Source organism: Protomyctophum bolini (assembly GCF_963924005.1).
Source record: "Protomyctophum bolini genome assembly, chromosome: 8".
NCBI classification, from domain to species: domain Eukaryota; kingdom Metazoa; phylum Chordata; class Actinopteri; order Myctophiformes; family Myctophidae; genus Protomyctophum; species Protomyctophum bolini.
The window spans coordinates 49,875,572-49,890,656 of NC_137869.1; the positions used below are offsets into that span (position 1 = coordinate 49,875,572).

At 43.6% G+C, this 15,085-nt stretch overlaps 1 protein-coding gene across 4 annotated transcripts in view; it reads right to left on the reverse strand.

Annotated features, from left to right (window-relative positions):
* The window catches only part of ptprfa (protein tyrosine phosphatase receptor type Fa), a 209,143-nt gene that overhangs the window by 74,941 nt on the left and 119,117 nt on the right, over nucleotides 1–15,085 (reverse strand). For 3 of the 4 annotated variants that reach the window (XR_013964505.1, XM_080770211.1, XM_080770212.1), the window contains exons 13-14: nucleotides 10,636–10,983; nucleotides 2,800–2,993 (exon numbers count right to left, since the gene is read on the reverse strand). Coding sequence is in view for 3 of the 4 variants with exons in the window: in XM_080770211.1 (XP_080626337.1) it covers nucleotides 2,800–2,993; nucleotides 10,636–10,983 (542 nt within the window). In the remaining variant the exon portion in view is untranslated. The remainder of the gene's footprint in view (nucleotides 1–2,799; nucleotides 2,994–10,635; nucleotides 10,984–15,085) is intronic. The other variant, XM_080770213.1, reaches the window with a different exon arrangement.

Genomic DNA, 15,085 nt, shown 5'->3' on the forward strand with positions numbered 1-15,085 from the left:
AAGAAGAAAGAAAAAATGACCCGTGTGTGAGTCATGGACTAATCAGCTGTCAGCTGTGCTTCACGTGTCTCTGCTGTTAGACAGCAGATGGCCTGGACAATTCAATCTGATCCGTGCTCACAGTGACATCAGCCATGAAAATGACAGTGACACTGAAGTCATTTCTGTTGATGCCCCTTCCTCCCCATGTGCATTCATTCATTCATTCTTATTATATATGTTTTTTTGTTTGTTTGTCTGCTTTTTTATTTATTCATTTATTTATTCCTATAAACATAAAGCAACCATTTGTCTATTTCACATATTCTATATACTTGTGCACATGCATGCACGCGCGCACACACACACACACACACACACACACACGCACACACACACACACACACACACACACACACACACACACACACACACACACACACACACACACACACACACACACACACACACACACACACACACACACACACACACACTCTAGTTAGTGACTGCTGACTGTTGCTGACTGTCGCAAAAGACAAAATACACAGTATACGTCATCTTCTCCTTGTGAATGCAAAAGGGCCTTGAGCAGCCATCGTCATCAATAATGTATCCAGCGGAAAGCGGTGATGAGGAAATTGGTGAAAACTGTCTGTCGTGCATTAAATCAGACGCGCGGCAGACAGGGGCCCTGAACGACCAAAATATGTCAGAGGCACATTATGAGGAATACATCTGTCTGAAGTGCATTAATTAAGCGATGCTGTCGGGCAGAAACCTCCTATCTCCGTATTCTAAAGGTTTGTGAATTCGTTTTTTGATTAATGGATGCCCTACTTGATCATACTACCGTAGCAGATCCACATCCAAGCTGGAAACGCAGTGTGGAGCGTTGTCCAGGGTGTTTTAGGATAGGGAGAAGAGTCAGGGATGTGTGAAGCGTTGTCCAGGGTGTTTTAGGTTAGGGAGAAGAGTCTGGGACGTGTTGAGCGTTGTCCAGGGTGTTTTAAGGAAGGGAAAATAATCTAGGACGAGTGGAGCAATGTCCAGGGTGCTTTAAGGAAGGGAAAATAGTCTAGGATGTGTGGAGCGATGTCCAGGGTGCTTTAAGGAAGGGAAAAGAGTCTAGGACGCGTGGAGCGTTGTCCAGGGTGTTTTAAGGAAGGGAAAAGAGTCTAGGACGCGTGGAGCGTTGTCCAGGGTGTTTTAAGGAAGGGAGAAGACTAGGGGTTGTATTTTGCGTGTCTTAAGTATCAGGTCTTATTCCCTAACTTGAGTAAACTAAAGACCTGGAGGCGTGATCAATGCTCTTTGGCCACTCAGAATAGCCAAATGGCATTGATCACGCCTCCAGGTCTTTAGTTTACTCAAGTTAGGGAAGAAGACCTGGTACGTAAGACACGCAAAATACAGCCCTAGGACTCTTCAGCCCTAAATGCATTTTGGCCATTTGAAAATAGCAGTTCTACAAGCTCCCAATGCGTCGCGAGGCGACACATTGTGAGCTAGATCTGCCATTTTCACAAACATGCAAGTACTTTCTCCACCCCTGTCCTTACCTGAGCTTGGGGCAGGGCTACATCCAGGAAAGACAGTTCCTTACCTGTGTTTCGGGCAGGGCTACATCCGTGATGCCAGTTCCTTACCTCAACTTTGGGCAGGGCTACATCCATTTAACCCATTTTGGGCGGGATCCCCTTTTCGTGTTAGCATTATGTTATGCTTTAGCTATTGAAAAATAGCAGATCTACAGTTCCTTACCTGAGCTCGGGGCAGGGCTACATCCATATAAAGACAGTTCCTTACCTGAGCTCGGGGCAGGGCTACATCCATATAAAGACAGTTCCTTACCTGAGCTTGGGGCAGGGCTACATCCATATAAAGACAGTTCCATACCTGAGCTTGGGGCAGGGCTACACCCATATAAAGACAGTTCCTTACCTGAGCTCGGGGCAGGGCTACATCCATATAAAGACAGTTCCATACCTGAGCTTGGGGCAGGGCTACATCCATATAAAGACAGTTCCATACCTGAGCTCGGGGCAGGGCTACATCCATATAAAGACAGTTCCTTACCTGAGCTTGAGACAGGGCTACATCCATATAAAGACAGTTCCTTACCTGAGCTTGGGGCAGGGCTATAAAGACAGTTCCTTACCTGAGCTTGGGGCAGGACTACATCCATATAAAGACAGTTCCTTACCTGAGCTTGGGGCAGGGCTACACCCATATAAAGACAGTTCCTTACCTGAGCTTGGGGCAGGGCTATAAAGACAGTTCCATACCTGAGCTCGGGGCAGGGCTACATCCATATAAAGACAGTTCCTTACCTGAGCTTGAGACAGGGCTACATCCATATAAAGACAGTTCCTTACCTGAGCTTGGGGCAGGGCTATAAAGACAGTTCCTTACCTGAGCTTGGGGCAGGACTACATCCATATAAAGACATTCCCTTACCTGAGCTCGGGACAGGGCTACATCCATATAAAGACAGTTCCTTACCTGAGCTTGGGACAGGGCTACATCCATATAAAGACAGTTCCATACCTGAGCTTGGGGCAGAGCTACACCCATATAAAGACAGGTCCTTACCTGAGCTTAGGGCAGGGCTACATCCATATAAAGACAGTTCCATCCCTGAGCTTGGGGCAGGGCTACATCCATATAAAGACAGTTCCTTACCTGAGCTCGGGACAGGGCTACATCCACATAAAGACAGTTCCTTACCTGAGCTTGGGACAGGGCTACATCCATATAAAGACAGTTCCTTACCTGAGCTTGGGACAGGGCTACATCCATATAAAGACAGTTCCTTACCTGAGCTTGGGGCAGGGCTACATCGATGATGACGGGCTGTCCGCGTGGCTCTCCGTCGTGCAGCCTGGAGTAGACCAGCTGGTATCCCCTGACGATGCCGTGCTGCCGCGCGGCCAGCGGAGCTTTCCACGCCACGCGCACCGCTGTGCTGTTCACAGGCTCCGCCTCCACCTTCCTGGGAGGAGCGCTCGGCACTGAACACACATTGAAAGACAAATCAGTGTGAAGTGAGTGTTGCTCTTATCATCGCACATCATCATGGCGTACTGTAACATGTTGCTTGTGACGTAAATTATCCATTCATTGTCATGTCATCAGGATAAGTGCCATAGCCGTAAAGATGAGTTTACCTTTACTCTGTCCAGCGTGCCAGAGCCGTAAAGGTTTTACGGCTCAAAGGGTCTATGATCCCATAGACCCTTTGTGTTCATGGTGCCGACACTCTCCTCTAGTGCAGCTCGGTGGTTTCTTTTGGCCAGGGACAACATCCGATTGAGCTCCCTTTGGGCCACAGCCATGCCCCCCCCTGTCCCCATTTTTAAAAGCCACTTTCTTGCTGTTAATACAGGCTTTTACCTCCTTGGTGATGTAGGGCTTGTTAGGGAAGTGGCGAATGGACTTTTTTGGGACGACATTGTCCACACAGAAGTTAATGTAATCCGTTACGGTCTCTGTAGCCTCGTTCAATTCTAGATCATGAAAAATGCTCCAGTCTGTGCATAGGAAGCAGCCCTTAAGAGCCTCCACACTGTCCTCTGACCACTGTATCACAGTTTTTTGTACAGGCTTACTGGACTTTAAGACAGATTTGTAAGTGGGCATGAGCTGGACAGTCGAGTGATCCGAGTTGGCAAGAGGAGGGAGAACCTTGGCTCTGTACGCATATTTGATGTTTCCATAACATTTGTCTAGCACATTTTTGTTCCTTGTACCACATTTCACATACTGGTGGAACCCAGCTAAAACTGGCTCCAGTCTACAGTGGTTTAGGTCCCCCAGTACGAAGATAGGGGCTCCAGGCGTACGTTGCATTTGTGAGTGTATACACAGTCTGCTAGTCTGTTTGCGGCTCTAGCTGCATTTGCACTAGGCGGTACATAAGCTACACAAATAATAATATTGCCAAATTCCCTCGGAAGGTAGAACGGTCTCATGGAGAGGCAAAGCAGTTCAAGGTCCGGGTCACAGTATTTCTCTCTGATCGTGTATTGGCTGCACCAACTGTTACTCACATACACACTGAGTCCTCCTAGCACCCCTCAAAAATCACACGAGCTGTGTGAAGTGAGGGGTGATCTTATCATCATGCGTCATCATACATCATCTCATTCCGGCCAATAGCAATTTGCGCCCTTGCCTTCGTCTTCAATGTTTGTGTTTACACAAACACCCCAAGCTGGCCATTCATTGTCAATGGCATTCAATGTTTGCGTTAACGCAATGTCTGTGTGTACACAAACCCTCAAAAACACAACAACAAAGCAGTCACGGATTTTTGTCCGTGACCCACAAATGGGTCCCGACTCAGTGTTTGGGAACCAGTCATCTAGTCCAGTGGTTCCCAAAGTGTGGTCTGGGGACCCCCAGCGGTCCTTTAGCGAGTTCCAGCTAAATCCAGCTGGTTCCTGACCAGCTAAATGATAGTTAGGAACCAAAATGGACCCTTATGGGGTTTACTCTGAGAGTGTACTATTTGTACATTCTCAAAGTTAAATTAACATTAATTTTACAATATAAATTGGGGTCCCAGAGATATAAATGCCATTACATGGGGGCCTGTAGACTATTATGCATGTCCTTGAAATTAAACGGGTTGAGAATCACTGCTATAGAGCCGTCAAAATCTTCTTTTATGGGGGTCCCTGGCATATCTTTTCAAATGGGGGTCTGTGGGCTAATTAGTGTCCTTGACCTGAAACAGTTTGGGAACCAGTCATCTAGTCAAGACCATCAAAGCATGCCCGTGATGTTGACCTTGGTGTCAGAGTTAGAGGCGTTCAGGTTTTGGTTCAGAGGTTGCTGCCAGTCTTTGAAGGTTGCGCACGCACATGTGTGTGTGTGCACACACACACACACACACACACACACACACACACACACACACACACACACACACACACACAGACAGTGTACTGGGCTTACAAGTATAAGTACTGTCGTCAAAGTAAGCTCAAACTGACACAAGCTAAAGTACTCATGATGAAGAATGTTCCATTTCACAAGTTTTCTTATCTTTTTGTATTGTTCTTATTATAGACAAAATCACACCCATGTGAAGTGAGGGGTGCTCTTATCATCATACATCGTCATGACACTACGCCTATTTGCTCAGACACTGGGTTTGTGGACAAAGTTGGTGCACACGCACGCACGCACAACATTTGCCTCTGAGATTTGGTGTGAGTAAAAGTATAAAGTATTGCAAGAGGGCATACAAGAAAGTTATATTGTATATTAACATACTCTATACCATACACATTGCATATTGTTATATTGTATATTAACATATACTCTAGCCTATACCATACACATTGTATATTGTTATATTGTATTAACATACACTCACCATACACATTGCATCTTGTTTTATTGTATTAACATACTCTACCATACACATTGTATACGTTATATTGTGTTAACATACTGTAGTGTACCATAGTATGTTACAGTACTTCTTCAGTCAAAGTAATGAGCTGCATTCTACCACTGAAACATGCACGGTGTCATGGTTTGAGGCCTTTTGGGAGTGCTTCAAATGTTGTTAGTGGTCTTTGAAGGTTGCACGCACCACGCATGCACGCACACACAAACAAACACACACACACACACACACACACACACACACACACACACACACACACACACACACACACACACACACACACACACACACACACACACGAGGACGCGAAAAAGGTTGTGACACGGAGGACACTGTCTGCATTGTGTCCACAGGATCAGAGACATTAAAGTAGCGTAGAGAAAATAAAAATATATATTCCATAAAAATGCTTCTCATCAAAATATATTAAAGTACAACAGCTCATGGCAACTTGAGGTACTAATATTTAATATTTAAACATGAAATAAATAAATAAAGTCCCTGCATGGTCCAGTGAAAACAAAAAGGCCATTGTGGGAGGATGTTTCTCTACCACTCTATCACGAAATGCTTGTAGGAAAAAAATAATGTGGGCATGCCAGGGAAACAAACCCTATACCTTCTATGATGTTACTGAGCACTATGAATGTATTTATTATGAAAGACCCACCCACCTCCGACATCAGCAACATTGTGAAAATCACAAAAACAGAATTGTCTGGGAGAAAAATCGCCCAGGTTTAGTGTTCCATAGGCTTAAATACTCAGAACTTAAGGAACACGAAACTTAAAGGATTAAAGAAAGACTTGAAAATAGATCCCATAAAGCAGTGCACATATGCGAGGATGTTTATTTTAAAATAATTTTTATCATCATTTTGCACTAATTGAAATCATTGAGGCTTTGTATATCTGATACCCTTCCAGTGTCAATGGCCTTAATCTGTGGATAAGGACCGTCAATACTGGCCTGATAACAGCCTGATAACAGATAAACATACCAACATCAATAGGCTACTACTGACAGCAAGAAAAGGGCCTCTGTCTGCTGTACTTATTTTGAGGTATTTATCCAGTTTCCAATACTTTTATTTCTACTCCAATTTGGGATGTCTCAATGACACATTTTGGCCGATATTGATATCCGATAAAATTAATTGCTGTTATAACTGATATTACCAATGTCGAAACGATCTCTCTATTGGAATAATGTATATAAAAAAGTGTCCATTCTGAAAACAAGCCCAAATTGATTAAATCAATTAATTACCATCTGCATTATTATCATCTGCGGGGGTCCGCTATACTGTAACTGCCTCTGTGTCAGTTTCAGTGCAGTAGTTTAGGTAGGAACCAAGATTATCTAAAGCGGAAACTATTGTGTATCGTTTCCGCCCGGACATATTTGCGGTGAGCACATACATCAGTCAGACTTGGCAACACTCAGCAGAAAGATCTAGTGTCAACTACGAGTGTCAACTACCAGTGTCGCAAGTTTCCCAGGTGAATATTGACCGCCGCTTCTTCGAAGCAGCTGGTAAAAATACATGTAGCAGGGTGTCTGCACTGCAGGCTTAAGCAAGTTTCATGTGTCTATGAGGTGACAGTACTTCATTGGACACCCTGGAGTCGTTTTTACGTGCAATAGTGTAATAACTTTGTATTTAGGGTTTCTTCCTGGAGGCTGAACCCTGTTCAAGTGAAACGGGCCACTGATATAAACACTGATAGTGTGACATATTACTATTGCACGCACACACGCACCTCCCCCTCTATATATTTTTTTTAATACGACAACCTCTGTGGGCGGAGCTGCCTGCCACATACACACGTGTGAACTGAACGGCGCAGCCAGCCAGTTTGCTGCTCTGTGCCTAACTGTGTGGCAGATTTTCAAACAGTCATTTCACACATTACCAGTTCACAGCAGAGCAGACTGTTTTTTGTTAGATTGGAAGCAAGTAAATGTCCACATCGGGTCCTCAGGATTAATCAAGGAAACGGTGGAAACCACAACAAACCAGCCTTATAGCCTACCTGCACTGCTGTATACGTAGTTGCACTTGCTGTTCTCAAGGAGTACTTGTTTCTTTTATAATCACAGTGGTCAGGCTTTGATACAGACTAGAGTGTAGTGTTACAGTGTGCATTCTTGTTGGCTGTTGTAGTCAACATGTAGGTCCTAATACTTATGCAAGGCTGTAAAGTCAAGAATTAGAAGTTATCTGTTGTGCGCTGGAAGTCATGTTGCCATGTCTGGCTATTACAAGCGACTTGGGCTTGTTTTCATTTAAGTAACTTTCAGGGGAGATGTGGTTGACTTGACCAATGGTTCATGTGAAGGACCCTCAGATTAATATGTTGTTAAAAGCATTGGTGTTGTTGAAACGTTTTCATAAATATTCAAGGCAATTTCTGTGACTTATTTCCGTGGACCTTGTTTCTTTAAATCTGGCGAGTTTTGCTGAAACTCAATGCAGTCAGAAGGAACATTCATGTTGTAAATTGAGTTTGATCAGAGCAATAGAAGAGTGGTGAGTCTTCTGTCCAGAGCATCATGTGCCTAGGCCAGTGTAGTAAGATAAATCTATGAAAATCTGGGAACTAAATCGTTACCAAGAAATTTCTTCACCAATGTGTTTCTAAATGTGTCTAATAACATGTACTAAAAGTTTGAAATTCAACTCCTGTGGGAAATTGAGTTATTAGCATAATATGTGACCATACCCATAACATCCCAAAAAGTCAAAGTTTCATCATTCTTTAAGTAGCATATGACATGTGAAACTAGGGTTTTTTCATGATTCTGAATCCATTCCAAGCATTAGTTTTGCACAAAAAACACTCCTTGGGCTAAATTAGGCCATATCCACTTGACCAAATGTGCTGACCTCATCACGTTTGTGATGACGGCTATGGCCATTTTCCTCCAAAGGAGGAGGTTTTTTGTGCAAAACTAATGCTTGGAATGGATTCAGAATCATGAAAACCCCCTAGTTTCATATGTCACATGCTACTGAAAGAATGATGAAATTTGGACTTTTGTTCTTTATATAGGATGTTATGGGTATGGTCACATATTATGCTAATAACTCAATTTCCCCAGGAGTTGAATTTCAAACTTTTAGTACATGTTATTAGACACCTTTAGAAACACATTGGTGAAGACATTTCTTGGTAACGATTTAGTTCCCAGATTGGTCAAATACCTGATAAAATGCCCTTACTAAGTGTTTTGTGTCAATTAAGGACAGTTTCAATGCCAGGGTCCTTAGCTGGAGGAAATCAATAACCTACAATATATTGGCAAATTATTCATGCTAAATGATCTATCAAACTAATTGTTTCTGCTGTTAAACTATGATTTAATTGGACGATGATCTGAGCTGATTGTGACAATAGGGTCAATATAATTGGAGGAAATAAATAAATGATTAAAAATAATCTGAAAAAACTGATCTGATATGGTATGGATGCGTGGATTATAGGCCTATACATGGATGGTGGCAGTATAAGTGCATAATGGTGCTTATCCGATTTCTCAGAAATATGGGAAGTGTTCACTTCTAACATTCACAAAAACATGAGTTTTTGTTACATTACTTTTTTGAAAAAATTATACCTACTTATATAACAATAACACCTGATGATCATGTTTAAGGATGGAAAAAAATCACGGCACTCCATCTTTAAGCATTATGTTATACTTTAGCTAATAGCAGATCTACAAGCTCATAGCGCGGCACTGAGTGTCGCGCTACGAGCTTGTATATCTGCTATTTTTGAAAAATCGTGAAAATGTGGTGCAAATCTTTGAATATTCTTTCACAGCGAACAACATATTCCGATGGGGGTCGGCGGACAATTACATATAATTTTGGAGCTCCTTGACATGAAATAGTTTGAGCATAGACACATAGGTTTTTCAGTTAAAATATAGAGGACATTTTCTAGAATCTGGGTTAGACAGAGCGGGAAGACCGGACACAGTGGAGTCACATGTGATCGCTGCGGAGGGGGATACATCCCTGGACCCATGCATGCATAGCAAACTCTGTTCTCTTATTTCTGTATTCTGACAGTTTGTGGTTTCGTTATTATTTTGTAAATAGGCTCTATGCACTCAGAATAACTCTTCGCACTTCAAGGCAAGGAAGATAATGAAAAGGAAGGGACGTACATGAGTCACACCGGGGATACGCCATGAGGCTCATCATGGGTGGCAAACCTCGTACCCGGAAGTTCCATAAGATGCATGGCAGAGAATGGAGCCGGCTGGACCAGCTCATGAGCAAACACTATTCATGAACAATTGAGACCTTTGTCATATAATCGGTTCAGGAATATAAAACAAGACTTTTTAGTAAAAAAAAAATAATAATAATATATATATTTTTTTTTTAAAAGTTTGTTGTAACTGGCCTTGCATGTCGGGAGCCACGGTGTTGTCGAACTAATGCCTGTCGGACTGTTAGCACGGAGCCCGCCAGAAACGAGGAACACAGAGGGTTAAAATAGTACCCTAGCCCGCAAAGCATGGCTTTCTCGTGTTCCAGGGTTTACATTCTTTAATCCATGTTTTGATCCGATTGTATCGTTAGCCACCGCTCGCTAACACAACAACACCATGTAGAACAGTGGCCGCGGCCATTTTTAAAATGCGCGTGCATCCACTTCCATTTTAAGCCCTGCATTCAAAGCCCTGTATCTCAGAAACAACATTAAGGGGCAGTTTTTGGCCCAGACAAGCGTTTTCAACGGCCTGTAGCAGGCGCTGTGATACTCGCGGTCGGGGTTTTCCACCACCGACCGGTCAAGACACCACACACAGCATTTTGTCACTGTAACATGCTATTACGGATATTTGGCTCTTCAACGTAAGTGTTGCGCGTGATAAAACCGTACATTACAATATTAATGAATGGCGGCAAATTAAGAGTTAGTGGGCTGTATTTTGCGTGTCTTAAGTACCAGGTCTTATTCCCTAACTTGAGTAAACTAAAGACCTGGAGGCGTGATCAATGCCATTTGGCTATTCTGAGTGGCCAAAGAGCATTGATCACGCCTCCAGGTCTTTAGTTTACTCAAGTTAGGGAATAAGACCTGGTACTTAAGACACGCAAAATACAGCCCAGTATGTCTAACCAACGTATATGCATCCCGTTGAAGCCCCCCCTGATATGGGGTTTCAGTGGGTTTTAGTCGGATGGCGACCGACCCCCCAATTAACGTACCATCCTCCATGGTGGTGACACGGGCGGCGCGGCTCTCGGGGCCCCAGGGCCCCCCCAGGGCAGTGTGGGCTCTCAGCCACACCTTATACTCGGTCCACTTCTCCAGGCCCTCCAGGGTGAGGCTGCTCACGTCAGCCCTGATGCCCTGCACCTGCTGCCGCCGCTCTGCGGCCGCCACGGCACCCTCCTCGCCTCCGCCACCCCTGACGGCCTGGTAGGTCAGGGAGTAGTGCGCGACGTCACTGCCGCCACCGCCACCAGGGGGCAGCGGAGGCGCCCAAATCACCTTGACGCTGGTGGAGCTGATGCTCTGCAGGCGCACCTCTGGGGGGCGCTGCGCCGAGGGGGCTGAGGAGGGGGGGGGGAGTGGGAGGGGTCGGGGAGGTCAAGCAGGGTGCATGATGGGAGAATGAGGAACTGGAACGTTCTGGACTGGGCATAGGAGTTCATTTAAAGAGGGGTGTGTGTGCGTGTTAAATAGGTTTATATTGAGATAGTGATCATTGCTATAAAGTGTTTGGTTCAGTTCAGCTCTGTAATAAACATGAAATACATTTTCAGGACAGACTAGCAAAAGAAATCACACCCGTGTGAAGTGAGGGGCACTCTTATCATCATACGTCATCAATGTTTGTGTTTACACAGACACTCAAAACTGGCCATGCATATCAATGGGATTTAGCGTTTGTGTTAGGACAAAGTTTGTGTTCACACGCACACTAAAAGGTGGGCATAGCGCTGCTCAAAAATAGGAACTGGAACACTATACAATTGAAGCAGATAAATGGGTTCTCTCTCTATATTGTCTGCCAACATTCTGTGACAGCAACAAGGCTCAGATGGATGTGAACGTCTTCATCACAGTGCCTTTACGCGGGAGGAAGTTGCCTGCAGTAACAACTGGAAGAGAGGAACATCTACACGTGAGGGCCACACAGCTGTGTTGATTGAAGGTAATGATCTACATCTGGGGAAGGTTTCCTTACTGCAATGTTCTTTATGGATTTGATCTCTACACCCACAGATGACTTAAGCCCAAGTTGTCAGGGACTGTTCCAGAGGCAAGGTACTTTACGAGCACTCAACCTGTGTTTTGGGGAAGGTCATGTAAATCCATGGAGAATGCACCCAGCTGACTAGATAGACTGATGACATCTACGTACAAGTTGGACACCACCACAATAGTCTGGACTAATTAAAACCAGAGGCACATCACCTTGCCACCATCATCGAGAAAAGTTTGTATTTAGGGGCTTGGGGGGGGGGACCACTACAATATAAGAGTGTTTGATACAGAGCCCTACTGCTGTACTGTACTGTACTGTACTGTACTGTACTGTACTGTACTGTACTGTACTGTACTGTACTGTACTGTACTGTACTGTACAGCTTCTAACAAACAGATGTTGGTGATATATCGTGCATTTGCTACAACCTTCTTCCTTCTTGTGTCCTCCCCTTTGCAGGAAAATACACACCTAGTCCTATTGACCTGTGTATCTAAGTCCTAGTCTGAAGACGTTATGCAAGCTAACAGTTATTCAGTACGGTCCGGAGGAGTCGGAAGTCCAACATGACTTGAACGTGCAGCCACAACTACCAACCGCAACTAAAATACAACCCAAAAAATCAGACCCGTCTGAAGTGAGTGGTACTGTACTGTACTGTACTGTACTGTACTGTACTGTACTGTACTGTACTGTACTGTACTGTACTGTACTGTAATGTACTGTACTGTACTGTACTGTACCGTACCGTACTGTACTGTACTGTACTGTACCGTACTGTACTGTACTGTACTGTACTGTACTGTACTGTACTGTACTGTACTGTGTGTCTCAGTGTCTGTGTGTTAGGCTGTGCAACAGTGACACTTGGTGGTGAACAAACGCTAATGCTATTTTCGTGCTCGGACACAGGGACACTGGGACAGACCCAGGGACACAGCCACACACATAGCTGTCTACCACTCAAAAAGGCCAAAAAACACAAATTCTTCTTGTTTGTGACATCTTCACCCTTCACTTTTCCTGATCTTTCCCTGGGCTCCTCACTGGCAGGTGAGCCAGTAGAGAAGATAATTACGTCCTCCCGGTGGAGGTTCCTCAATGACCGCATCTGATCGCATCAGTCTTTCCCAAACATGGAGTTCCACAATGACATCATCAATTATCTCCATCCCAAATTCCACCCGGCCTGACGGAGATAAAAGTCCTTAACTGAACGCAACTTTGTGATATCAGTTTGTATAATTTCTGATTTGCATATTTGAAGGTTGAATGTTTTAGGCAAACAAAGCAAATTATTGATACATAACAGTGTTCCTCACATATATATATATATATATATATATATATATATATATATATATATATATATATATATATATATATTATATATATATTTTTTAAAATAATTGTATAAGTGTATGCTTGTGTCACTCTGCTAATCCCAGTCCAGAAGGCAAAACAAACAGAATGGTTGCATGTCACTGTGTGCTAGCGTAATGCAATGGTTCTCAACATGTGGGCCGTGGCCCACCAGTGGCCTACAAGGGGACACTATGTTGGTTTGATTGATTGATAATTAAAATATATAGGCTTTGAACACACACATGCATTTATTTGCTGTGTTAAAGGGACACTTCACCCCTTTTGAAACCACATCTTATTTTAATGATGTTTGGGAGACAAGAAACACTTTCCTGGGGTTTTATGTGGGTAATAATGTGTTTTATGTCAGTATTTCAAAGTGTCCATGATGTCATGGACACTGGGCTCACTTAGCCTACTTCCTGAACTACATGTTCTCTCAGTAAGACAGCCCTCCCCCTATCCACAAGGAGGAGCAGTGGACCAAAGCATTATGGGAATTGTATAGTCCAGGAAGGAAGTGAGCCCAGTGTCCATGACATCATGGAGTCCATGGACACTTTGAAATACTGAAATATCTAAAAACACATTATTACCCACATAACCCCAGGAAAGTGTTTCTTGTCTCCCAAACATCATTGAAATAAGATCTGGATGCAAAAGGGGTGAAGTGTCCCTTTAAATGGTCAGATGGGCGCATGGGCCGTGAATGCTTTCGAGATTTTCAAGTGGGCCCTTATGCAAGAAAAGGTTGAGAACCACTGGCATCATTTATAAAAATAAACAAACAAAATGGCGGCATGTCAGACTTGAGCAATATTACACTAGTCTGTGCGTTACTGTGTGCTTATTGGCAGGACAGTGAGGTGTTCAGGCAGAGCAGAGTTCTGCAAACATCACTGAAGTGCCAATAATCACGGTAAAGCCACCCGTGAGTGTAATATTTGGATTATACAACAGTTACCATCAAAATACAGCATATAGGCCTACATATGTTTTCATATAGTGGGGTATTTTTGCTCTCTTTCTGCGATTGTTATCTATGAATTACATGATGGGGTCTGACAGTGACAGAGTCACTATTTATACTCTAGAAAACATTTCCCAAATTGAACACAAACGTAACTGTTAGCTCAATCTCATTGTAAGATATTCAATTGAAATTCAATGAATACAAAACATATGTATTTACTACCGCTTGGTTGTATATAGCCTGGGGTCCACCTATGCTTTCTATGGCATAGGCAGCTCCCGGCAGGATCCGCCGGGAGAATCTAGACACAGCTGCGCGACATGAGACTAATTAATTAGAGCGACAGAGAGAGAGGAGTGTGTGTGTGTGTGTGTGTGTGTGTGTGTGTGTGTGTGTGTGTGTGTGTGTGTGTTATTTAACAAAGGTGCAGATGATCAGAAATCAGCAGAGATAAGAGTGATCGGCGTTTGAGCTACTCTATGCCGAATTGAAGTGGACTCGGTCCCAGACTTTTCCTTTTCTCTCCCTGGAAATAAAAACGTCTGGGTTTCCGAGGCTACCTGTTATAATGAAGCATAATGTATGGAGAATTGGAGACACACAATGCAATGGGCAAAAATAAAATGAGCAGGTGGGAGAGATGGTGATTATGGCTTGGTTTCCACAGTGTGGATCTGTTGATATTTGAAGTGGCCTGCATGGCAGTCTATTCATGAATGAGTTTAATCCTACAACTCAGACGCCTACATTGACATCCATTATGTAGGCTATTTAATGTAAGGCAAGTCATGCTTCCGTCCTGTCTCAAAAGCAAATTAACCCATTTAGGCCTGACGTCGAAATTAAAAAAAAAAAATCTTCAAAGTCCTGACAGTTTTCTGTATCAGTGGTGCTCGATATTTCATGTCAAGGACCCCCAAAAACGATGTAATTATGTATATAACTGGCATCCCCCCCCCCCACCCCATCAGAAAATATGTTGTTCCAGGGACCTCCCCATGAAGTAAAGATTTGAGTTAAAACGTTCACTCTGTATTATATTCAAAGATTCGAGGCACATTTTTCACGATTTTTCAAAAGATTGCAGACCTACAAGTTCATAGCG